Raw genomic sequence first — 27,176 nt, 5'->3', positions numbered from 1 at the left:
TTCAAAGGCTTGCTTGAATGATCTTTCATTTGTGAACCTTATGATGGATATTAAAATAGGAAGAAGCTCTATATATTCTTTGAAAAATCAGAAAACACAAAACAGAGTCTATAGATTGAATAGTAAGCGCCTCTGGTAATAATTAGATTGATCGATTTTTCTAGCTAAGATTTAAGTAATGATGAATTATATGATGATGATGATGATGATGTTAAAAGATAAAAAATTAACACATTTCAGATAACCAAAGTATTACAACAAGCATTTATTACATACTAAGTGATGGGCACTAAGCACTTAAGATACCTAGATTATCTTTTAACAACAGGAACAACTTAATGCTGAATGGATGACAGAAATACATCACTGTAAGATGAAAATCATTATAAAATGTAAATAAAATCAAAGTCTGGCCTCAGACACTTAGTAGATGTGTGTCTCTAGGTAAGTCACTTAACCCTGTTTGCTTCAATTTTCCCATCTGGAAGTGAGATGAGCAGAACCAGGAGATCATTATGCATTTCGACAACGATATTGTATGAGGATGTATTCTGATGGAAGTGGATTTCTATGACAAAGAGATCTAACTGAGTTTCAATGGATAAATGATGGACAGAGACAGCTATACCCAGAGAAGGAACACTGGGAAACAAATGTGAACTATTTGCATTTTTGATTTTCTTCCCGAGTTATTTTTACCTTCTGAATCCAATTCTCCCTGTGCAACAGGAGAACTGTTCGGTTCTGCAAATATGTATTGTATCTAGGATATACTGCAACATATTTAACATATATAGGACTGCTTACCATCTTGGGGGGAGGGGGTGGAGGGAGGGAGGGGAAAAAACGAAACAAGCGAGTGCAAGGGATAATGTTGTAAAAAATTACCCTGGCATGGATTCTGTCAATACAAAGTTATTATTAAATAAAATAAAATTTAAATTAAAACCAAAAAAAAATATATAAAAAAAATTCCCATTTGGAAAAGAACTGGAAAAGGAAATGGAAAACTACTTCAGTGTCTTTACCAAGAGGATCCCAAATGGAATCATTAAGAGTAGGAGACATGACTGAAAAACGATTATAGAACAATAATAAATACTCCACTCTAGCCAAAGAAACAGATTCTTAAATTTTGCCTGACCACTAGTTTAACTCTTAAGAGTTAAATGACAATAGTGATAAATGTGGGCCTTTAAAAACATTTCTTAGAGAGCATACATCACTCACCCAACTTAAATGACTTCTGCAAAAACACTTGGTGAAATATTATATGAAGCAAGAAGCTCCACAAAATGATGCTCCAGTGGAGAAGGTAAACAGATGGATGCACTAGGCTTGGGGGCTTAAATCACCATGGGCCATTCCACTTGGTGACTTAGGCAACTGGCCAAATGACATTACAATAAGGTTTCATGACACTGCAGTAGGGTTTGGTTATAATGTATTATTGTGTTGTTGTATAGGGTATAACTTTTCCTGCTGGCTTTTGAAATGCTAGAGATGCTTCTATATAGGATGTTTTCATCATCTGCCTTAGCATAGAAATTACAAAAGCTGAGGAAGGGATTTCAATGACCTAGTTCAAACCCGTGTCTGGACAAGAAAACTCTTTAGTAGGCTCATCTATCTTTTGCTTGAAAATCTCCAGCAAAAAAAAAGAATTACCATCACTTACATATTTCTTTAAGGACTAAAAAACTTGTACATAAATTACATTAATTGCTTCTGGTAACTACCTATGAAGTCACTCCTACAGACTTTACTATTCTCATTTTGTAGAAGAGGAATTTGAATCTCAGAGAGGCTAAATGATGTACCTATCATCACACAGGGAGACTAAATCAAGGTATAATTCAAACCCACATTTTATTATTTCCAAGTCGAACATTTTATTTACTGCAATGGGATAGTTTGCTTGCAAGTTGTAGATTCTTTGCAGGAACCTCCTCTCCCCTTCTCCAAACTCTCCAGTTAAGTATAAAAGCTAAGACAACTAATAATAATAACAATAACTCATTTATGTAGTGTTTTATAGTTGACAAAGCCCTTTCTGAACAACAGTCCTATGTAGATAGGAAACTTTTTATTATCCTTATGCAGAATTTTTCCAAATTCAGATTCTGAAAAAAAAGTGACTAAATATGTGATCTGGGCAATAATAGTCTAGAAAGAGAACACATGTTCAAGAGAGTTTTCTCCAATTTCCAAGTTCAACTGACTAGATTAATTACATATGAAACCAGTACAACTTAAGATTTTAAGATGCCTGTAACACATGAAGCAATATGATTAGAAGATCAAGAACCCAGATTTTGGATTTTTGAGGCCTGGATTTGCTTCTTAAAACTTTGGTATAGTTATTAAGTCATTTAACACCTCTGAACCAGTTTCTTCATCTGTAAAGATTATGATGATGATGATGATGATGATGATGATAATAGTGATAAAATTTATAAAGCAGTTTAAGATTTAAAAGTACTTTGTGAAAAAAAAAACTTTTAAACATTAAAGTATATATTTAAGTTTTTATTATAAACAATAATAATAATCATAAACATAGCTAGCATTTATGCATCACTTAAAGTGCTGCAAAAGTTCTTTTAAAATATTATTTCATTTTATCTTCACATCTACTCTGAGAGGTAAGTGCTATAATATCTCTATTTTATAGATGAGAAAATAGAAGCAAACAGGTTACATGATTTGGCCTAGATCTTATGTGAAGCAAGATATAAATTCCTGTCTTCCTGAGTCTAGGAAGGTCCAGGGTTCCATCTATATGTTGCATCTACTTTTCTGAGAATTTTACAGTTACTGCTAACCCAATCCCCAGTGCTTATGAATCATGTTTGTGCCCATGACCTTTTAGGGATTAAGTTCACATATTTTTTAATTGTACTCATTTGTATGGGCTTTGTAAACATTCTTAAGTTTTTGAGTCCTCCTCCCACCATTTTGACCTAGTTCAAATGCTCAGACTTCAGTGTAAAGATCTTGGAGATAGCTGTTATTATTAGATTGATTATTTAAGATCTTATCAGTTCATACACTACACCAAAATGATGTCAAATATAAAATAAGACTTCAAATTTATATGTTTTTATAGGTTAAATAATGAAGGCATGCTATAGAATTTGAAATTAGAAGAGAACTTTTAGAGCTCATTTAACTGAACAGCTTTCAAACTTTTTGGCCTCAAGATACCTTTATATACTTTTAAAATTAAAGGTCACTTTCCTGTCCCTCCTCCCAAAGAGTTTTTGTTCACATTGGTTATATCTAATCAATGTTTACCATATTAGAAATAAAAACACTTCAATATTATTAAGAAAATTGTTTTCTTGCAAGAGTCTTCAAGGTCCCCAGAACTCATTTAGAGAACTGTTAAACTAGCCCAACTAAATTATTTTGTAGTTTTATAAAATGGCCCAGTTAAATGATTTAGCAGAACTCAAAAAGGTTGTAAGTAGGAGAACTTGAAAATGAAGACAGGTATTGTCCAAAATCCTTAGTTTTGGCCCCAGAATTCTTAATCAAACCACCTCACACTTCCTACTCCTCTATTCTATAAATTTTTTCTAGTGGTGGGTTTTTTTTTGGGGGGGGGTCTTATTATCTCATTGCTATCTCTAAGCTTTAAATCAAACCAAACCATTCTGTACACTTGAAACATTTTTCATTCAGTTATCTGGAGGGTGATTTTTGTATGATCCTCCCTCAGTTAGACTGGTACCTCCTATAACTAACATTTTATGAACATTCAGGCCAGCCATATCTATTTCTCTCCAAGCTGTACTCCTGAACCTATGGACTTTCTCCACCATGCCAGAGAAACTTCCTCATTCTCGAAGTTCAATGCACCCTTATTTTTCTAACATTGTAAATACTTACCCCTGAAGTTTCTCTTTCTAATTGGGTGGTTCCTTCCCAAACTGCCATTTTAAGGAAAATGCTGATATATCTTCATAGTTGTATTTCTGCCTTTAAAGACTTTCAACTATTCTGTTCTGCTAAATCACCCCTTCCTTCTTCTGCTTACTTTTGTATGCTGTCTTTTTCCATAGAATATAAATTCCTTGAGGGCAGGCATTATTTTGTGCTTGTATTTCCATTATTTAGTATCATATACTTTATTTATTGATGAATAAATTGACTGAACTAGAAATAATACTAAAAATCCTTATTCCTTCAAGAAGTTATCCTTCTTTTACCTGAAAGTTGACTGCTTCTTCATCCTAAAGTTATCATTCCTACAATTCTATTCTCAAATAGTCAAATGGATTTATGACCTCATTGATATAAACAATTTCCCCATCAATGATAAAATGTACTTATCCTTTGGCTGATCTTCCCTTTTCCCTCCATCTTCACTGTTCCATAAGTAATAAACATGTATTCATTTTAAACTTTTTCCTTTCTTATTTCTTGCCTCTCTCCTATTAAAATGGCTTCCCTATATAGTCTTTCCCATTCCCATGAATGTATGGGAATTCATTACCTGCTTCTGGAGAGTTGGAATATTCTCAGTACAACTCACATTATCTATTTATAAACTTATATATCATATTATAATTTAAATTATCTTATTTAAGTTTGTATGCATCTCATTTATCTTTTTATAACTAATTATTTATTCCATTTCTTTTATGTCTACTAAGTGTTATCTCCATCTGTAAAGTTAGAGAACATGATATATGTTTCATTTGATTAACATCCTGCCACAAACAACTACCATGCATTTTCATAATGATAAAAGGAAAAAAATTGCCTTCTATAGTAAAAGGTCACTTTTTGGAGGGAGAAATATAATTAATACCTGTTTGCTAAAATGAATAGAAGAGGACTTGTTAGATTATTTCTGTTCCAATCACTCACTAAGAAAATTATTTTTTCTAAGATGACTTCCTGGATTTATGTCTATATATATATAGCATTCTATCTTTAGCAAAAAGATGGTTGCCATAATTCCAGGAAATTCTATTTCGGATTTCTGTTGATAGAACATTCTAAACTTTCTATCTGGAAAAGTAGGAAAATGCTTTTTTTCCAGCAAACGTCTCTTTTTAGCAATATTGCTAACTACTTCTACTGTACAAAACCTAGTGCCCATCTCCACTGCTAATTCCTTTAATTCTATTCCCCAATGTACTCCCTAAACTGGTTTTTCCCTGGAATGCTTACTCTATATAATTAAACTTGTTTTCATCCTAATCTTTTTCTTTCTCACTCCATTCATTTTCTGGCTCTTATTGAGACCTGGTTCCTTCCTGCTGACTCTTCATCCCTATCTACCCTTTGTAGTACGGATTGAACTTTCTATATTTACATTCCCTGACATAGCAGAGGAAGTGGAATACTCTGCTCTCCATTTCTACTTGGGATTCTCCCTCTCCCACCATCACTCAGTAACCTCTCCTTTGAAATTGATTCTATACAAAGTTATTAACCACATAAAATTCTGATAGTTACTGATCCCAAAGACATCCTCTTTCCTTTCTCAATGAATTCACTACCTGGCTCACAGTTTCTCTACTTCAGTTCCTTTCATGACATTACTCTCTCCAGGTTCTTCCACCAATATGAACCTTCCTTTTCAGTTTCTTTTATTAGATATTAATTTAAGTCATACCCTAAAACCAAGGTTCTCCCCCAAAGCTTGTCTTGGGCCACTCTTCTTTCTCTTTGATTTCATCAGCACCCATGGATTCAGTTACCATCTCTATGAAGAGAATTCTAAGATCTATATATGCAACCCTAACCCTTCTCCTGAAATCTAGATTCCCATCAATAATTACCTCTTGGACATCTTGAACTGGCTAACCTGTAGACTTCTCAAATTCAACAAATCCAAACATAGAACTTATCATCTCTCCTCCTTAAAACTTCTCTTTCCAATTTCTCTATTATTATCAAGGGCACTGCCATTCTCCCAGAGACCTAGGTTTGCAATCTCAACATCATCCTAAACTCTCATGAACTTGCTATACATATCCAACTAGTTTCCAAGTCATTTTTTTTCATCACAGCATCTCTTTTACCTCCCCCCTGCTGTCTTCTCACCCAGTTTCCACCTCAATGAAGGCTCTTCTTCATCTTATTCTTAGTCTTTTGCAATAGCCTTTTGGTTAGTCTTCCTATATCAAAAATCTCCCCACTCCAATTCAGTGTCTACTTGACTGTCAAAGTGATTTTCCAAAAGTTTAGGTCTGACCATATCACTTTCTAACTCAATAAAGTCCAATGACTTCCCATTACCTCCAAGACTAAATATTAAATGTAATTTGGAACTGAAACCTATTGTTGAATTTTACTTCTACCAACCCAGCTTTTTTATATTTTGTTTTTCTTAATTTATTCCAACACATCATGACACCAGACTTTTTGTTCTTCCTCACATGGAACACTCCAACTCTCAAATTCTATGCCTTTTCATTGGATATTCTTTATTCTTTGAACATTCTCCCTCAGTCAATTAGCATTTATTATTAAGTATCAATTATGATCCAAACACTCTGGTAATTGTTAAGGATGGAAAGAAAGGCAAAAATTAGTACCTGCTTTCAAGGAATTCATAATTTCCTGGATTCTCAGACTTCCTTTATTATTTTGTTTAAATCCCATTTTCTATAAGAAGACTTTCCTGATCTCGCCCACACCTAGGGCTTTTTCTCTAACATTACCTGCCACATACACTGTATATACATAGTTATTTGCATGTTGCCTTCCCTGCTAGAATAAACTCTTTGAAAGCATAAACCATGTTTTGGACTTCCTTTGAACTCCCCAAACTTATTAGCACAGTATTTACCACTTGATAGGGTAAATAAATGATTATTAACTGACAAGCAAAATAAATAAATTGGCTAATTTATCAATGCTTAGTATGAGGATTATGGAGTCAATTGAATAAATTAATCAAATTTCCCCAGCTGATTTAAAGTAAATAATAAGACATTAAACACTAATATATTTGTCAGGTAAGAATATATCTTGATTGTTCACTAGGTATGAACAAGAACTGGATAGCTCTTTAAGGAGAATGAGAAGTTTCGTAAGATGGGCTGAAGAACTTGCTCATGTTCTCTCAGGCCTTTATAAAATGAGGACCTGCTTTCAGAACCCAAGAAATTTGAATATTTACTAGCATAAAAGAGACCCATTGGACAAGTCCCTGAGAACGATTTGCTTTGAAGGGAGGAAAGGAGGTTTGGGCATACATAGCCTCAGCCTCCTTCCACCCACTTTATGGCCACAGACTTTGTGAACTTCAGATGGTCAGAAGATTTGAACTTTTTCATCAGCTTCCTAGCAGTGTCCTCTGTACAATGGGGATGGCTGCAATGCCTGTATTAGGAGCCAAGGCTATTTTGAATAAGATGAAAAAATCAGATTTGTGATCTATTTGGAGACCAGAAGAAAAGTGATTGCTATCGCTAAGCAGAACATCCAGAGGGATGCAACAAAAGGTCTTCCAGGAGCTCTGTTATCTCTTTGTTTCATGTGCTTTCTAAACCTCAGCTTACTTTCCTCTGGACTCTGCATGTACAAGTGGGAAAATGTCACTGACATTTGGCTTTTGGTGAAATATTTTATAGCAACTATTCTTATTGTAGTACCTGAATAAGTATCGTTTTCTAAAAGCTAATTAAGTCTGGCTGACTAACTTTTGTTAACTATTAATCATGGTGCAAAGTACACTGGAAAGGCCTCCATCCGTTTGAAACCAGAACCCTGAGTGGACAGAGGACCCATGCCCAACCTGATTTGTCAGTATGAGTGGAAGTTGGGATGGTCATCTCAAAGCACATACTATATCAATAGGTAATAGCTTGTTCTTAATAAAGATTTTTTAAAAATAATTATGGTTTGAGCTTATCCAAAGTTATTGTATACTTGGGCAATTTCTTATCCTAATATTCAGAAACCCACAATTTGATTCTAAAACCTTAATGTACATTTTATTACCAAAGTTTCATAATCAATTTTTATAACATGGTTAAAATACTTGGATTTCCTCAGACTTCTATTGTATTTAAGCATATAATATTTGTATGTATCTAAAATGATCATGTGGCATGTAGTAAAAGACTATTTTTGACATTATGTATTTTTTCAAAGTTTTTCATTCTTGATATTTTGCTTTAATTTTGCTCAAAATCCCCTTCAATAATTAGACTAATGATTATTAAGTAACTTCTTTGTGCAAGGAATTGTGCACACATAAATGAAAAATGACCCAATTCTTGCCCCAAGGCTTAAATCAAGCTGGAGTATGGAGTGAGACAGATACAGAAATAATTATGATTAATGACTTAGGAAATGATTAAGGTAAAAGGAGAAGTCAACCAGAATGGCCTATGAGATTCAAGAAGGGAGGGATGGCTTATAGCTTAGGCTGTGAAGGAAAGCTTCATAGAGCAAAGTCATACTTGATGGGTAGAGATAGTGGGAAATTTATTCTAGGCATGAAAAATGCTACATAGAGGCAGGGAAATAGCAGTATCCAAGTACCTACTTGACCACCTACTACTCAAATATGGCTAGAAAATAACGATAGGAATTTCTATAGGCAAATCCCACAAAAAAAGACTAGAAAAGTAGGTTGGAAGCACTCAATAAATTAAATAACTGCTAGATGGCATTCTTATAAAATGCTCTGAATACACATAGAAGTGGTATAGGATAGTGAAGGTAGGTAGTAGAGTAGTTAAAACATCAGGTGCAGAATCAAGAAGACCTGAATTTAAATTCAATCTTAAACACTTACTAGCTATTCAGTTAAAAAAAAAAAAAAGAAAAAAAGAAAAAAAAGAAAAAAAAAAAAAAAAGAAAGGGAATGCCATGAGATGTTATTCAAAAAATGTGTAATGCAGTACCTGGTACACAATAGGCACCTTATATATGCTAGTTATTAATGTTAGTGGTAATAAAGACAAACTATCTATTTCAAAGCATTTCCTAGAACAGAGCCCATTGGCTGCAAGAAGAAAGATACCATCTTTACCTTTTCTATTCCTTATGTTTCCAGAATTCAAACTTCAGGCCAGTGCTATTAGTGACACTAGAGGATAAGTAACCTTTTAATCAGGCAGCTAGATGGTGCAGTGGGCCTTGAGTCAGAAAAATTCCTCTTCCTAAGTTTAAATCTGGCCACAGACACTTAATGGCTGTGTGATCCTGAGCAAGTCATCTAATAACATTTGCTTCATCTTTATTTTGTAAAAATGAGTTGAACAAGAAAATGACAAACCTCTGCCAAAAAAAAAAAAAAAAAAAGCCCAAATGGAATCACAAAGAGTTGGATACAACTGAAAATAGCTGAACAACAAGCTTCTTTCTGTTAACTCTTCTATGGTCTATGATTATCTTATTTCAATATTTCTTTCCAATTTCATTCTAGACTTAAATTGGGAATTAAACCTGGCCTGTGACATTATTACGTGTGCTAATTAGTAATAAAAACTAATATTTTTGGCTTGGGGTGCTAATGACCATTTGTAACACTGGTTCCATGGGAAAATCTGCTCTGAATTCAAAACAAGTAGCTTAATAAACAAACTTTTGCACCACAATCCACTAGTATATTGGGCACTTCCTGTCCTGGGCTCAGAATGAAATCTTTCTATCATACATCTTCACAAAGATCAATAACTCTCTTACTCTGGAATGAGAACACTTTATTTTTAAACCAAATATTAACCACACCTCATTTTCCTAGTGGGCAATTCCCCAAACTGTCTTAATACCATCATAGTGCAGCTGTCCAGGGCTGCCAAGTATGCAATTTTACACAAGCATGAGAAAGAAATGGGTTAAGGAGGGTGAGTAGGGTGGAGAAGTCTATCACTCCATCTTGAACAGGAGGTTAAAAAACCACTGAGAGAGCTCTATGTTCAAACCATTTTCCAGAGCTTATTCAAAGCTTACTTACTAGTGAAAGGCATTAAATTATGGTTATACTCCTTATTTTTTCTGTTTATTGTAATTCATTTGCCAGAAGTGGACAATGCTCTTAGCTCTGCACATGATGGAACACAGTTACAGCGACATAAAGTTAAGGATCACACCCAATGACCTGCTTAGAAAATCTGAAACAAACAAACCCATAAAGAAAAAATTCTCCCATCCCACCTAAGCAAGAAATATTTTCTCCTTTTAGCTTTTGCTCCCTTTGTTCTTCCAAAGTAATGCTTCAATAAATGTGAGTCAGGAAGAATTTATTGAGTGAGCAGAGTTCAGTGCATTGTGTTTGGATCCTAGACGTATGTAAAAAGCCACAGAAGGGGTCCTCCCACTTCACGACCTTATTGTTTTATAATTGTTGTTGTTTAGTCATTTTTCAGTTGCATTCAATTGATCTCAGTTCATGATCTCTTTTGGTGTTCTCTTGTCAGAGATGCTGAAATATGAGTTGTTTCCTTCTCCAACTCATTTACAGATGAGGTTTATAAGTGCCTGAAACTTGATTTGAACTCAGGAAGTTGAGTCTTCCCAACTCTAGGACCAGACTCTAACTACTGTACCTAGCTGCCCCTCTAAGAGCTAAGCACAGGAGAGCCAAGCATGAAGGCTCCATGAAAGCCATCAATTTTGACTTTCCAGTGTAAGAAAGGAAATATGTACACATCTATACAGCTGCCTACTAGGACTGTTGTGAAGCTTGAATGAGATTCTATAGATAAAGGTTTTATCTTTACACTAAAATGTGAATGTCAGTTTTTAATTACTAATCAGTACATATGATAATATCATAGGTCAGGTTTAACTTCAAATTCAATTCTAGAATGAAATTGGAAGGAAATATTGAAATAAGATAATCATAGACCATATAACAGTTAACAGAAAGAGACTTACTTGGTTAGAGAGTTAAAAGGATACTTAGCAAAACTATAACACTAGTTTAGGTAGATACTGCCCCACTTTTTCTCCTACTTACATCTTCTAAGACTAGACTTTTTTATGCTGATGTGGCCATGAAGTCATATCAACCACTAGAGCCTTAATCATCTGGGCCAATCAAGTCTCAGGAACAGACACCCAGTATTCTAGAGAGAAAAAAAAGGATCAACAACAAAACTAGCCTAATTTATATGTCAAAGAACAGATATTGTTCCAACCCCAAAAAGGAAGGAAGGCACAGAAAGGAGACATTTTTGTACTTTGGTATCATGATTATAGAATATGGGCTTGAAACAGCATGATTTTAGTGTCTGTGATGCCTCTGAAATTTACTTTATGGTCTTCCAAGGACTCTGGAACTTTTTCTTTTTGAGAAATCTAATGTAGTATATGGGAAACATTGGCTAAAAATAAAAAAACAAAAATAAAATCCTGGATTCTGACAATAGCTTATTAATTTTGTAACCTGGAAAAAGTTATTTAATCTCATCAAATACTATACCTATAATACCTCATATTTATGTAGTACCTATTATATACAAGCATTGTGCTAAGTGCTTTACAAATATTACTTCATTTGATCATCCCAACAATTCTAGGAGGTAGGCACTATTATTATCCCCATTTTACAGTTGAGGAAACTGAGACAAACAAAAGTAAAGTGGTTTCCCCAGGATCACACAGCTAGAAGGTGTCTGAGAATGGATTTGAATTCAGGTTTTCCTAACTTCAGGCCCAGTGTCCTATCCATGGCACCTTCTAGCTGCCTTGTCTCACTTTCCATGTCTACAAAATGAAGATAATAATATTTTTTCTGTCTATATTATAGGGTAATTGCAATATATATGATATAGATATATATTAAAACATATATAAGTAGATTTTAAATCTATAATATGTATATTATATTAAATAGAATATATATAATAGAATACTATCTTTAGCATCAAGAATATCTTCAAATTCCATGTCTGATATTGATACTATTTCTCTGTCTCTCCCTATCTACATATATAACATATACACATAGATGAATAGAAAAGAATAGAAAAAAATAATTTAAAAAAATTTAAATTAAGAGAATGTATAAGAAAATGCTTTGAAAACTATAAAGCCTCCACCAATCACATCAATTCAATTACTCCAATAATTATAACATAATTTACTTACCAGCTCTAAAAATTCCCTCACCACCTGCCGTTGTTTCAGATTGGTCTCCCCATCCAGGTTGGCAGTTTCAATGTGACAGAGGCCATCAGGATCACTTGAAGAAAGCAGCAATATGTCAGCAGGTATAATCTCATTACATCGAAGCTGAACAAAATCCCCAACTCGAACTTCTTTCCAGTATCGGTTCACAAATTTCTTTTCATCCCTAATATAAAGAGAATTATTACAAAAACAGGTTAAAACATGCTAGCTAGCCCTTAAAATTAGGGGCAATCACACATTGTCCTGAAATTGACAATTTTACCATTTGGAAGATGTCTGCTTTTCATATTTTGGGTGGCCCAAAAGTCTTAGTGTAATTTTAAAACTGGAACACTAGTCTACAGCACCCTTTATGTGTATATTTGTGTGTGTTTGTGTGAATATATACTAATATGTATGTGTACATTTTAGATATGCCAGAAATCAATTTAGAAGCAATATACCCCTTCTAAAAATCACTAAATTATGAATAATACTTTTTGGTCCAGTAATAGAACTACTAGGTCTATTCCTCAAAGAGGTCAAAGAAAAAGGAAAAGAATCCACATATACAAGAAAATATTTATAACAGCCTTTTTGTAGCAGCAAAAAAAAAAAAAAAAAAGCAGGAAGGATTTATTCCTCAATTGGGGAATGAAAAAACAAATGATGGCATATAAATATAAGAAAATATATTAAGCTGTAAGAAATAAAAAAAGAGACAGTTTTAGAGAAATCTGGGAAGGTTCTATGAAATGATATAATGGGAAATGAGCATAATTAGGAAAATGTATAAGATAACAACATTGAAAAGAAAAAAAAACTTTGAAAGTTTTCAGAATCCAGAAGTCTAATACATAGCAGATTTTTCAAATAAATGTCAACTGACTGACTGATGAAGCATATAACTCATCTCCTGCCTGCCAGGTGGTGGATACAAAAGGAGGAATGAGAAATAAATTTCTGGACATGGTCAATTCAGCAGTTTTTTTTTTCCCCTTGACTATGCATATTTGCTGCAAAGTGCTCTCTCTCGTATGTGTGTGTATGTCTGTCTCTCTGTCTGTCTCTCTTTGTCTCTCTGTCTTTTATCCTCAACCCCTCAATGGCAAAGAATAAAGATAGAAAACAAAAAAATATGGGAATTAAGTCAATAAATATAAACTACTAAATGTAACATACTATGCTACACACTTTGGGAAATATAAAAGTAGAATAGAAGAAGTTTAAAATCTGGAGCATGTGATAGGAAACATTGGAACAAGTCGTTATCTGATGGCTTCTTTAGTTTGGAAAACTTTTGGTGTTTTTTGTTTTGCTTTTGAGAAATTATGAAAAATAGTACATTGGAATGGCCTTAGAAGGCCACTGAAAACATTAATACTTTTAGAATCTGTGGTTTCAACAGTGTCATGTACTCCTTTCATTAATACAGATTACAACCCTCTCTTAGTACTTAATACAAAGTCTTCATGATGTGCTACGACTAAAAAAATAATAATAATCCATTATACTGAGGCTAATTTGATCAAGATTTTTTTAAACTCATCCAGGCTAACCCTCAGATCATAAATACATACTTCTCTTATATTCCTTATAGGTAAACATGCCTCCTGCACTTCTGGCCAGAGGGAGAGAGTGAGATCCCTCATCCCCCTCTTCAAAGAATGCAAAATCATCATTTTGAACCAGAGTAGTACTTTTTGTAGAAGAGGAACATAGAATAACATTGACTGACATCAAAATAATATACTCTTTCCCTGTATTACCAACAAAACGCAGCAGGAAGAAATAGAAAGAGAACTTCCATTTAAAATGACCACAAATAGTATAAAATGTTTGGGAGTCTGCCAAAACACACATGGGCTACATGAACACAATAACAAAACACTCTTCACATAAAGAGAACTAAATAATTGGAAAAAATATTAATTGCTCCCAAATAGACTAAGCCAATATCATAAAAATGACAATATTACCTAAATTATTTTACTTATTCAGAACTATGCCAATCAACCAACAAAAGAATTAATTTAGAGAGTTAAATAATAACAAACTTGGATCTGAAAAACTTAAAAAGTCAAGAATATCAGGGAATCAAGGAAAAAAAATACAAGGGAAAGAGATATAGAAGTCTCAGAGAAACCAATTCGGTTCCAAAGAAATGATCAGACATTCTTTGTCCAACAGTTTACGTAGTTCTCTTAGATTCCTTACAAGTGAATCATAAATATAAAACACTAGAAGTGGTAAAAGCCCATTTTGTTTCTGTGCATCAGAGAGCTGACAAACAAACCTTATCTACTCATCAAGAAAGTATGAAGTCATAAGAAAAAACAGACGCAGTGAATTTAGGACAAATATTTAAGCTTGTCAAAGCTGCTAAAAATATGTTAATTTTAATGCATCACCATATGATTATGTGGGAGTTTGTGTTCACTATGAACAAAAAAACTCTCCTGATGGTCACATAAAAAAGCATGAGTATGATGTGTTACCATTTTCATCCTCATTAAGTGTGTTCTGGGGCGGGGTGTTAAAAGTAAACACAAAATAATACAACATAAGCAATCTTATCTAGCTCCTTGAACAAATGGCAAGGTTATTAGGATTATGAATGGCTTCTTGGAAATAGATGAAGAATGCATTTGATTGCAAAGGCTGTCTCAGTTAATAAAAATTAATACATTAATACAATAGCCTAGGGGAAGAAAATTTTTACAACCTTTTAACAGACCTTCTCAGTAGTTTTTTTTTTTTTTTTTTTTTTGGGGGGGGGAGGGCAAGGCTAATGGTAATAATCCTTCTAATTCTCTGGTGCTATTTCAGCACAATAACACCAATATTATGTATTACTAGTTTAAAAAATTTCCCCACATCCATAATTGTTGCAATTAGTATTAAAGACTTTAAGCTGATGGTGAGGTTATCAAGTTGGAAGACAGGAAGGTTAGGAGAAGGAAGAAACATTGAATAAACACTTAATATATACCAGGCACTGTCCTGAGTACTTTACATATATTATCTCATTTGGTTCTCACAATAACCCTATGAAGTAAGTGTTAAATCGTATCCTCATTTCAGAATAGAGGGAAAATGAGGTAGACTGAGGTTAAACAACTTGTCTGGAGTCATAATAATAGAAAGTATTTGAGGCCAGATTAAAACTCAAATCTTTCTGACTTTAGATGCAGCATTATAGCCATTGTGCCAGTTTTTATTTAAATATACACGTACACATCTACGCCAAACACACACACTCATACATACAGTACATATGGATGCATATATATGTGTGTAAATATATGTGTATCAAATCAAATATTTGCTGACTTTTCTATGTAATATACTGTGTTAGGCAGTGTGGAAAATGCAAAGAAAAATCAAATACAAGAAACATAAGAGCTTCAGGATATAAAAAGAAACATGAGGGGAAAAAATCCTGTTAATTCAAGGTAGAATACAGTAAACAGCCTGATAGGAAAAATGCAAACAAAATGTTATGAGTATTCAATTGCTAAATAAATAAATTTGGGATAGTATACTTTTTCAATTATTAATAGAGTTAAAGTATTTTGAATCTTACTCTACTTTGTATGTATGATGTGTAGAACTTGAGGTAACTTGAAAAAATAAGTAAACTTTAAAAATCAGAATTCCAATAACAATAAAAACTTTACAATGGTAAATGGTACCATACTCAATCAGCTTCAGCCATGCTTCATTTTACCTCTTGGCCATCTCCTCATTATTCACCAGGCCTGAGAGTTTTTATTTTTTAAGCAATGTAACCAAGAAAAATTCTGCCATTGCTACTAGAAAGGATATGTCACTTCTATTCCCTTTTTACTTTACTCGCCACCCCTTTAGTTTTCCATTATAAAAAAATTCTCCCTGGCTACCATTTCTCTGTGTGCTGTTTTCCTCTTATTGAATGTTAACTACTTGAGGGTAGAGAATATTTAATTTTTGTATTTCTATCCTCAACCCTCAGCACATTGCTTGGCCCATAGTAGATATTTAGTAAATGCTTTTCATTAATTCATTCATTAACTTCAATTCTCAAATCCACAAAGGAAGTATTTCTTCCCAAGAAAAATATGCTTCTGGAGAAAAGAATGCAGAATGGCTTTGGTTAGAATTCAAATGATTTTTTTTTTCACAAAAGAACCCATAAAAATATATGAATACCATATTGAAATTTGTGCAAACAGATTTCAAAGTCAAATTTCAGTCTTAGAATATGAATTACTTTGCTACTAATCTTAATACAGAGTATTGCTACTTCATAGAAATGAAACATAAAAAGATTCTTCCCATACAGAGTAGGCACTGTATTATAAATGCTTATTTCTTTTTCCCCATGATTCTGTGCTTACCATCCTATATGAGCTAAATATAAACATAAATGCAAGAGTTCAAAGGAAATTAACAGAAAATTATTTATAAAATTAAATATATATAATATATATAATATATATAAATTATTTATAAAAACATCAGACAAAATGGGCAATAACAGAAATACCATTTACCCAACTAACATGAAGAATAAGAAAGTAACAAACTTCAAGCCAACAAAATTATCCAGTGCAGCCTTACAAGATTAAAAAATAACTGGGAAACATTAGTAAATAAAAATACAATAGAATACAGATAAAGTTAAAATATGGTTTTCTAAGTGAAAAGATAGCTACAGGGATCCTCTTGTATTTTTTAGTAGCCTCATTTCTCTTTTTTTTCTTAATAGCTTTTAATTTTTCCACACACATGCAAACATTCACCTTTGCAAAATCTTGTGTTCCAAAATTTTCTTCCTCGATTCCTCCCAACCTCCTCCCAAAGACAGTGAACAATCCAATACAGGTTAAACATGTGCAATTCTTCTAAACACATTTCCTTATTTGTCATGTGCTGCTTAAGAAAAATCAGATCCGAGGGGGGAGGGGAGACACTAGAAAGAAAAAAAAAAACCCAACCAAACACATTCACCACCAAAAAAAGTGAAAACACTATGTTTGATCCACATTCATTTTCCATAGTTCTTTCTCTGGATGTAAATGGCTCTTTTCATCACAAGTCTATTGGAATTGCCTTCAAGACAATGAAATGAGCCAAGTTCATCACAGTTAATCATGTTGTTACTGTGTACAACGTAATTTGGCTGTACTCACTTCACTTTGCATCTGTTCATATAAGTCTTTCCAGGTTTTTCTCAAATCAGTCTGACAATTTCTTATAGAACAGTAATATTCCGTTACATTCATATGCCATAACTTACTCAGCCATTCTCTGATAGACATTCACTCAGTTTCCAGTTCTTTGCCACTACAAAAAGGGCTGCTACAAATATTTTTGCACATGTGGAGCTTTTCCCTTTTTTATGATCTTTTTGGTATAGAGACACTGCTAGATCAAAGAAAGAGTATGATCCAGTTTTACAGCTCTTTGGGTGGCCCTATTTCTATTTGAATTTGATATCACTGCTTTAACGGATCTCTGAACTTAATGATTTAGAAATTCCCTCAAAGGACACAAAATATGTTCTCTATACATCCCCTACTTGAGGAAAGTTCAAGTTTAATGAGCAAATAAGAGTCATTGCTGGTAACTTTCAAGAAAGTGGGTAGTGAAGGGAGGTAGGCTTGGTGGATTCATAGATGGAATGAATCTTCCTCCTCCTTCTGCTCTAGTGATTTGCAGTTGCCAAATTGAACAGCATGTCTTCCTGGATAGAACCTATGTCCTATGAATGGCTATGTGATCCCATGAAAGTCTTTATAAAGAATTTAAAAAACCTTCATCTTATAAAAGCAAAAATAAGTCTCAATTTTCATTAAAACAAGTCCTCAAGGATTTCTATTAGTTGACATTTTGTTAACTTAGTTTGAATTTTTATAAATCCTTGAAAATAATCAAATTGTCAATATTTCAGATTACTTCCTCCAAATAATGAGTGAGATTTTTACAAAATATTCATTAATAAAGTCATGCTACCTATGGATGGTGGTATACATTTTTAAAAAGTATTAAGTAAAGTTTTTAAAATTACAAAGTGGAGAGATTTTATTTGGATCTTCAAAGCTAAGTGTTTTCAATTGGATTTGCATTGTAATAACAATAATGTTATTTGTAATAATAAAGGTGAACTTTATCTTGAAGATAAAGAATAAAAATACTTCATTAAGAAATGATAGTTCAATATATCAATCGGAGTCATCTAGATAGAGAGAGATTCCTTGGTCCAGATTGCTGGAAGTGGCTGAGTCTCTCAACATTGATAAAAAAAAAATTCCTAGAGTCAGTGAAATCAAAACTCTAGAAAGAGAAATTAAATATTTTTTATATGTATAATCCAGAAAGATTTAGCTTCGGTTAAAGATCTCAGTGCATGCTTGACAATTAGTAGTTAGCAGACAATCTTCTGGTGAACAGTGTAAGGGAACTTAGAGATAATTAAGTCAAACCACCTCAATTTGCACATGAGAAAACCAAAATCAGTGATATGTGCAAGGTCAGACAATTTGTTGGTAGCAGATTTGGAAATAGAATGCACATTTAAAGGTTCCCTGTGTAGTGTTCTTTCCACTACATCATGCTGTCTTTTTTGGAACACTGAGGGTGTGGCAGCTCAGGGCCACGTACTTTGAGGATGCCAGGAAGGGGAGGAGGCCTTCAAAGAGGCCTTTTTCCTTCCCCGTTTTCTTTCCCTTTAAGACAGGAATGTTGCCCTTCCCTCCTCAAAAGGATTTCAAAATGGGCAAGAAAATCTACCTTTGTCTTTAGAAAAAACAAGGGAGAAGAGAAAGTGAGATGAATAAATGAATGAGCCTTTATGCTTTTAGGACTATCTACATTGCTATATGACAAAGACTGTGCTAAATGCTAGAGATACAATTAGTAAAGTGAGTCTCCAATTTACACTTTAATTGAAGGAGAAAGCATTATAGCAAGGTTTAGCTAAAAGGCTGAGGGAAAGGGCCTGGAAATAAATCACAAACATTCAAGGACAGGGCAGATGCCAAAAGTCATTCTTAAGGCAGAGAGACAATTTTCCCAGGGGTAGCAAGAGAAGTCGTAAGGTCCTTCAGACATGGTAGCAGGGCGGATGGCAAGTGCTGTCCTTCTAAGCAAGATTATAGCTGGTGACTCCTTAATCATCTAAACTGTATGAACAGTCACATTCACTTCTCAGGATAGTAATTCTTGGAAATACTGACCCACTACCAGTGGGAAAGGAAAGTACATCTGGGGGTCTGAATAGAATGAGGATTCAAAGTTCTCTCCCATGGGACCAGGGACTAGAAGTACCTACATGGATGAGATCATAGATCTATTAAATATTGAAATGTTAACAGTAAATACTAGAGCTATAATGAAATCTCAAAACATAAAACTTAGGGAAAACAGAAAGAGAAGTGAAGAGACAGTAAGTAGCAGGATATAAGGATATAGATCACATCTCCCCCCCTCCATCTCTCCCCCTCACACACACACACTTCTTTGTAAAAAGTTTCAGTCATTTTTGTTGAGGCAGTTAGGTGACAGGGGATAGAGTGCTAGACTGGGAGACAAGACCTGAATTAAAATCTGGTCTCAATCATTTAGCTAGCTAGCTATGTGACTTTTAACCTGTTTGAGTCATCTGTAAATGAGGATAGTAAAAATACATACATTGCAAATCTTAAAGTGATAAATAAATGTTATTATTATTGTTATGTAGTAAAAAAAAAAAAACCGTGAACCCCATTAAAATGCTATTTAGGAAGGTGGGTTTGTGTCACTAAAAGTTTTGCCATTGTAACCATTGAAATGGAATTGAGATGGCATTACATGCTAGGTCAAGTGAAGAAGATAGATTAGGAGAAATGGGTATGTCAGAATATAAAACAGAAGAAACATAGCTAGACAACAATCAATTTACAAAGCAATCACTTTGCAGAAGGCTTCTGTGGTTTATTGTCACTGGGATTTGGAAACCACTTGACTGACCCTAACAGTCAAATTGTCATATAATACACCTTCCATAACATGCTTTATCTATCAGAATAAAAACAGCAGGGGACTAAACTGGATAAATTATGCAAGAGATTTCCGTATTTCCTTTTGTTAAAGCACTTTGTTATTTCTGAAGGTACACTCCTCCAAATAGCATGCAGGTCAAGCTGAAATACAACCTCCCCAAACCCATTTTATTTGTTCACATCCTCATATACTTGATGACCTCCTCCATCACACTTTATCACATTATCACCAGCAGGAAGGGAGGGTTGGTGTTCCCTCCTCCTACTAAAGCATGTAGGTTTTTAAAATTTTGTTTTTATACTGTTTTGGCTTTATACTTTGAAAAAGGTGGGACCTTGAAATAAACCACAGGAATGCTCAAGGTCTCAGGATAATGCTCAAGATCTCCTGCCACTATGCATTGGTCGTCTGGATATAAACACCACATGAGGGTCTACATGCGTAAATATTGCTGTACTGTTGGTTCATAGCCTGACTCCCTACTGACTAGGAAAACTGGAAGGTATTCATGGTTTGCAATATATATTTTTGACCATGCAGCCTAGAAGATGGAAGGTTGTTGACTTCTTTACAATTCAAAGCAAAAATCTATTAGGAATATAATCAGAAATACACAAATAGAAATGGATGGTAAATAACCTTAAACCCCCAAAAACTATTGTTATGATACAGCAGAGCTTCTTATGTTTTTTCCACTTGTGACCCCTTTTTGCCCAAGAAATTTTTACATAATTCCAAATATGTAGTATACAACTCAAACACTTACTGATAATAAATCAACTTTGTGACTGTCTTCTCAATGAGATCTCATATGAGGTCACAAACACAGTTGAAGAAATTGGATGATACTGATTAATAGTATGTTGGCATAGCTAGGTGACACACTAGAAGGAAATCTAGCCCTGGAGTTCAAATCAGGTCCTGAGTTCAAATTTGGCCTTGGATACTCAGATACTAGCTGCTTGATTCTGTGGAAATCATTTAACTGTTTGTCTCAGTTTCCTCAACAGTAAAATGAGCTGGAGAAGGAAAGGCAAACCATTTCACTATATTTGCCAAGAGAAACCCAAATGGCAAAACGGAGAGTTAAACATGTCTGAAACAACTCAAAACCACAATAATAAATTAAACTACACAAGCAGAAACTTTCATATAATCAAATGGAGAAAAGGTTATCTTCCAAAGAATTACTCAGAGACAGGGTTCTTAGTATTCTTTTATATTGTGAAAGTCTGATGAAGACTGTGGACTCCTCAATGCTTTCAAAATGTATAGAATTACAAAGAAAACCAATTATTTTGAAATCACTATTAAAAGTTAGAAATAAAGTTTACTCTAATCAGGTTAAGAATCCCCAACTCTGGGATATCCCAAACAAATAAAAGTGTCAAAATGTGAATAAGAAGGTTTTTTTTTTAAATAATATGCTTCGTAAGATACTCTTAAAGGTAATTAAAACTTAAAAAAAAAGATTGATGCTAGCAGTAGCTAGGGAGACATTAGGACTACAAGAATTCTGTTAAAGCCTAAAGATGACTGAATCAGTTTTCACTCAGGCAGAGATTTTTTTATTTCAACTAACTAAAGTTTGAGCTAGACTTTAAATGGTTCCTTAAATCTGGGCATCATTCATATGACCATTTCTACAAACATATTTATATGCAAAGAGGCAGGTTATCAAATATGGGTATCAAGCCTCCTCCTGGCAGTTTCAGGGCCTAATATGGACACAACTAGGCCAAGAAGACACTAGCAAATACCATTCAGACTCAAATCTGTTTCCTATAAAATGTTTATAAATATGATTTTATAGCATAAATTTCTTGTTCATATATTCTTTAAGATCACAATTAAGTAGATTTTTAAGTTCAACAAAGAAAAAAATAGAAGTATGAACTTATAGCACAGGTGAAAAAAGTAGAGATTAGGAGACAGTAAATTGAAATATTAGTCCTAACTTTATCACTGACTTACCTATATGACTTATATAGTCACTTATCCTCTAGAATTTCATTTCTTAATTTTAAAAATGATATTTGAATTAGAGATCTCTAAGGTCCATTCCAGTTTTAATATTGCATAATTCTTCATGTTTTGTAACCCTTTAACTCCTTCCTCATAATACCCAATGTCACTGTTACCACAGGGAGATTATTTTAAAGACCAAATAATGGCAATTGACCACATGAAATTGACTGCATGAAGTGACACTATTGATTTAACTTAATTCTTCAACGTTTCTGAGTTGAATTATTCACTGTTTTTACCCCGAGGAGATAATGTTGAGTAAAAAACTTGACCACTCTAATGTCTATTTTCCTTACCTACAAAATAAAAAAGAAATAGTATTTAGGACACTTATTAAACAGAATGTTGTAAAGAAAGTTCTTTGTAAATAATAAATGGATCACATTTATATGTATAAACCATCTTATTGTTAGAATTATTATTACTATCACTATCATCATTTTTAGAAGGTTTTCGCAGAGTTGGGACATATCAAGATATGGAAATATTCTCAAAAGGACTGGGTATTTCATAACCAACAAAGAATATTCTGAAATTTTTGCTTGAGCCCTAAATTCAGGCTTGCTCTCCTGAAGGCGACAATTACTGTGATTTTAAAAACAGAGGCTTATCCAGCTCCTTTTGCCAGCTGAAAGAGATATACTAGTGCCTTTCTAAATAAACAAGCAAGTGTATAAGCAGAAAGAAAGAACTGTGGAAGGAGAAAAGCAAGCCCTGAAGAAAAAGTTTCAGCCAATCTTTTCAAGACAATCCATGGAAGAATTCTTAATGCCAAAACCTTTTGAGGCTTAAAGGAGATGAAAGATCTTCAGGGAATTTATTCCTCATGGCACAGGAGAAAGGAACATAAAGATAATTTGAAAATAAAAATACACATGTAAATATAATGACCCATCCAAACTGAAAAAAGGTCTTAAATTCAATTGAAATCATTTGGCTTTAAGATCAAAGCTTTCCTGATCTTGATCTGCTATAGTCAGAGGGAGACTAGAGCTGTTAATGAAGCCTAAATAATGAAACTCTTAGATAATGCATTATTAATCAGACCTGAAAACATTTACCAGAACTAGCATATTTGAGAAATCATTTAGGTAAGATCACAGCATTAAAACAGAAATTGAAAATATGCAGTAGAAACTGGAGCCAAATATGTTGCATACAGTCCAGAATGTGTCTTCTTCTGCCATAAACGGAAACATCTGTTCCTGTGGTAAGATCTGCTAATAGATCTGCATCTATTATCTTCTTCAAGATGGCAGATTGAGAGATGTTGTATACTGTACAGAGATTTTTCTGAAGAGGCTTGGAGCCCAACAGCAAAGGTAGCAAATGTGTGAAAATTGACATCTTTATGCAAAGTATCTGTATTTGTCCCTAGAATTTGTATGAGCTGTCAGAAATATGAAGCACTGGATTTCTATGAGTATGGATCATGGAACAAAGGAATTCAAGGGGATTGAGGGTTAGGGAGAGAAGAACAAATGCCCACATACTGTACACAGTAAAAATATAGATAGTACAAAAAATTGGCCAGAAAAGTGTTACTCCAAGTCATCTAAACCTTAGGTTCTCTAAAATTTAGAAACTATCTAAACTGTCTTGGCACAGAGTTAGCTACATTCTGTACTATGCTGAAATAACACAATTGTTCCCTTTAATAAACCAGTGGATGCCCAGAAAAAAGTAATATTTTTCCAGGAAGCATCCTGAACTGTGAGAGCAAAAATACTACTTGAAAACAGCTGGTCATCAACTATTTACTAAATTGTGACCAAAAAAGAACCACCAAAAAACTATTCTTCCTCCCTCCTCCCAAACTCCCCCCTCCATAGTGGCTCCATGGATACCACTATCTTTCTTGTGTTTGGGATGCTCTGGTGCAACTGAGTTTCAGCAGGGATGGTAAGAAAAACAGTAACAAAGACTTGGAGAAGGGAGGGCGGAAAGGAGGTGAGTGGGGGCAAAAAGGGTGGGTGAAAGGGCAGGGATTTCCAAGGTATTTCAAGGTAACTGATTTTCAATCTCATCCTATGTGTTTTATTTTATGCATTTAAAAACATTATGTCTTCTGAAAAGAGGTTCCCAGACTTCACCAGACGGCCAAAGTGGACCATGACATAAACCTTTTTGGCTTAACCTTTTATGGTTAAAAACTCTTGAATTAGGGCAAAAGAAAAGGTTTCTTGAGAGGTAACATTTGGCCTCAGTTTTGAAGGATAGGCAGGATTTTACCAGGTGAAAATAGTTGGGCAAAGATGTATTCCGAGATATAGGCAAAGGCATAAACCAAGAAAGTCATTAATGTTAAAGATGCTTGTGAGGGTATTAAGTAAACGAAAAAAGGAAATTCAGGTAACTATTAGGCTTTGAGAGGTGAAGAGTTCTCTCTGGATTACTTCATGCAAAGGCTAGAAAGTCACTTCTAATCAATCATCCTACTGGAGGGGACGGGAGGTCCATCCCAACTCTGTTAAGAGACAACTTGTAGAAGTCAAAATCTTCATTAGTAGTGAAAGCAAGATTAAGAATCTACTGACTTCTTACTGTGGTACAGGCCTCTTTTCAATAAACAATAATACCTCAATTAGTTCTTTTAGGGCAAAGTAGGCAGCAAACATTTATTTAGTATTTACTACATGTCAGGCATTGGGAATACAAATCTAAGCAATTTTTTGTTTTGTTTTGTTTAAAGTCAGGGCCTGAAGAAGTTTATGTTCTAATAACATAAAAGAAATCTGAAGAGGAGGAGGGGAGAGTCATCCAAAGTTTCTCTGGGGAGGCAAATCTTTTGGGGATTGGCTTTCAAATTTTTCTCATTTTTTGTTTGTGTGTTTTGAGAGGCAATTGGGGTTAAGTGACTTACTGTTAAGGATTTGAACTCAGAGCTTCTTGACTCCAGGACTGGTGTTCCATCCACTGCCCCTCCTACCATTTTCCCAAAGGATCCCTGCTCCTGAGTCATTAAAAATGAATGAGTGAAATTCACAAAACCAAAAATGGATCACTGATCCTATGATTTGGATATTTTTATAGTGAAACACGTCAACACATCTATCCAGTCATGCTAATCTTATGCTATTCCTATCCATGTCCTCTCACAAAATAAATAAAGGTCTGTTCACTCAACATGCTATGGGTCTTCTCTGCTGGCTTTTGGCATTATGAGGCCATCAATGAAGCATCAGGGCATTCTCTCTTGTTATATGACCACCAACTTTTTCTATCATCCATTTCTCTTTTGGCATTTTCAACTCTTTTTGAAATTCTTCTATTATATTTAGCCTGTTCACATTGACCATGCACCTCTCCAAAACAATACTCATTTTTAACTTTTTTGATTACTGTTCTACATGTCTTACAACCACGCAACAATGGAGGAATATATATATTAATTAGCCTTTATTCCTGAGAGAAGATTGCAAAAGAGTTTCACAACTTCCTGAAGGTCATCCAGGCAACTCTCCTCTTCCTGTTTAGCTTTGGGCCTAATCATTTTATTGTCTGTACAGAAAGAAAAACGAGGGATAATTCCCATAATCTTTCCACCTAAAATGCATGTTATTACTCTTGGGGTGACTCTCTTTAAAAAAAAAATGCAAGAGCCCTTGCACTACAAAGTGACAATGAATTGGAAATTGGGTAAATGCCCAAAAGTTGGATAATGACTGAATAAGTTATGGTATATGAATGTAATGGCATAGTATCATTTTATAAGAAATGATGAGCAGCTTGATTTCAGAAAAGCCAGGAACTAATGCCAAGTGAAGTGAGCAGAACCAAAAAAACATTGTATACCCTAACAATAAGATTATGTGATCATCAACTGTAATAGACTTGGTTCTTTTCAACAATGGGGAGATTCAAGACAATTCTGATAGATTTGTAGTGGAAAGAATCATTCACATATAGAAAGAACTATGGAAACTAAATAAGGATCAACACATAATATTTTCATCTTTGTTGTTGTTGTTGTTTTTTTGCTTGGTGTTTTTCTCTCTCATGGTTTTTTCCCTTTTGACCTGATTTTTCTTGCATAGCATGATGAACATGGAAATATGTTTAGAAGGACTGTATATGTTTAACCTGTACTGGATTGCTTGCTATCTTGGAAAAGGGGAAGAAAGGAGAAGAGGGAGAAAAATTTGGAAAACAAGGTTTTGCAAGCATAAATGCTGAAAATTACATTTGCATATATTTAAAAAATAAAATACTGTAAACAAAATTTAAACATTTCTTTTAAATGCAGAACAAATTTTAAAGTTTAATTCACATTACTAATAAATCCTCCATCACTTACTTAGGTCTAGACAATCAGCAAAACAATAAATCAAGCCTTCATTTGATTATCATTTGCTGATTTCCATCATGTAAATTCTTATATCAACAATTTAACAACTGTCCAGCTGGCTATAGCATACCCTTGAATCAGAATAATAGACAAGCCACATCCGTTTGATTTTTCTTGCATGAAGAGTTGAACCAAATTCTTTTTGCAGCCAAATTTTCTCAGTGATCCTCTTCTAAGAGGCTCTGAACATTTCCAGTACTTCATGAAACCAATATAATGTTACTCCCTGCCCACTGGAAAATTGGACTCCTTTCCTGGAGCCTCTCTAGGTTTTTCTAGGTCAACTTTCACCTTGTCTTGCTTAGTTGCAGACTTTTACAACATCCCTTGGACAACCCCTTCTATTTCATGTGTTTGTTTCTGTCCGTCCTCTTCCAGTAACATTTTATATATAGTCTTACATTAAAATATAAGCTCCTTGACAGCAAAGTTTTTATTTATAATCCTTGCACTTAGCAGAATTCTTGCTATAGTAATTACTAAATAAATGCTCATTCTGTCTATCAATCTATCCAAATATCTATCTACCCCCTTTCTAAACATATCATACATCTACAAATTCTACAAATAACAAGATTATCTGGAAAACCATTCATAAGAAATACCTCTTCAAGTCAGACTCTGTGCTGAATCTCCTTTATCATCCTTAATAAGCACAGATGTCATTGATTTTTTTCTCCTT

General features: G+C 34.0%; 1 protein-coding gene across 1 annotated transcript in view; it reads right to left on the bottom strand.

Moving 5' to 3' along the window:
- ATP10A (ATPase phospholipid transporting 10A (putative)) overlaps positions 1-27,176 on the bottom strand; it is a 270,817-nt gene that overhangs the window by 140,510 nt on the left and 103,131 nt on the right. The window contains exon 2 of the mRNA XM_051984651.1: positions 12,073-12,277. Within this exon, the coding sequence (XP_051840611.1) occupies positions 12,073-12,277 (205 nt within the window). The remainder of the gene's footprint in view (positions 1-12,072; positions 12,278-27,176) is intronic.

The sequence above is a fragment of the Antechinus flavipes genome, chromosome 3, assembly GCF_016432865.1.
Source record: "Antechinus flavipes isolate AdamAnt ecotype Samford, QLD, Australia chromosome 3, AdamAnt_v2, whole genome shotgun sequence".
Taxonomy (NCBI): Eukaryota; Metazoa; Chordata; class Mammalia; order Dasyuromorphia; family Dasyuridae; genus Antechinus; species Antechinus flavipes.
This window is presented reverse-complemented; position numbering and strand designations above follow the sequence as displayed.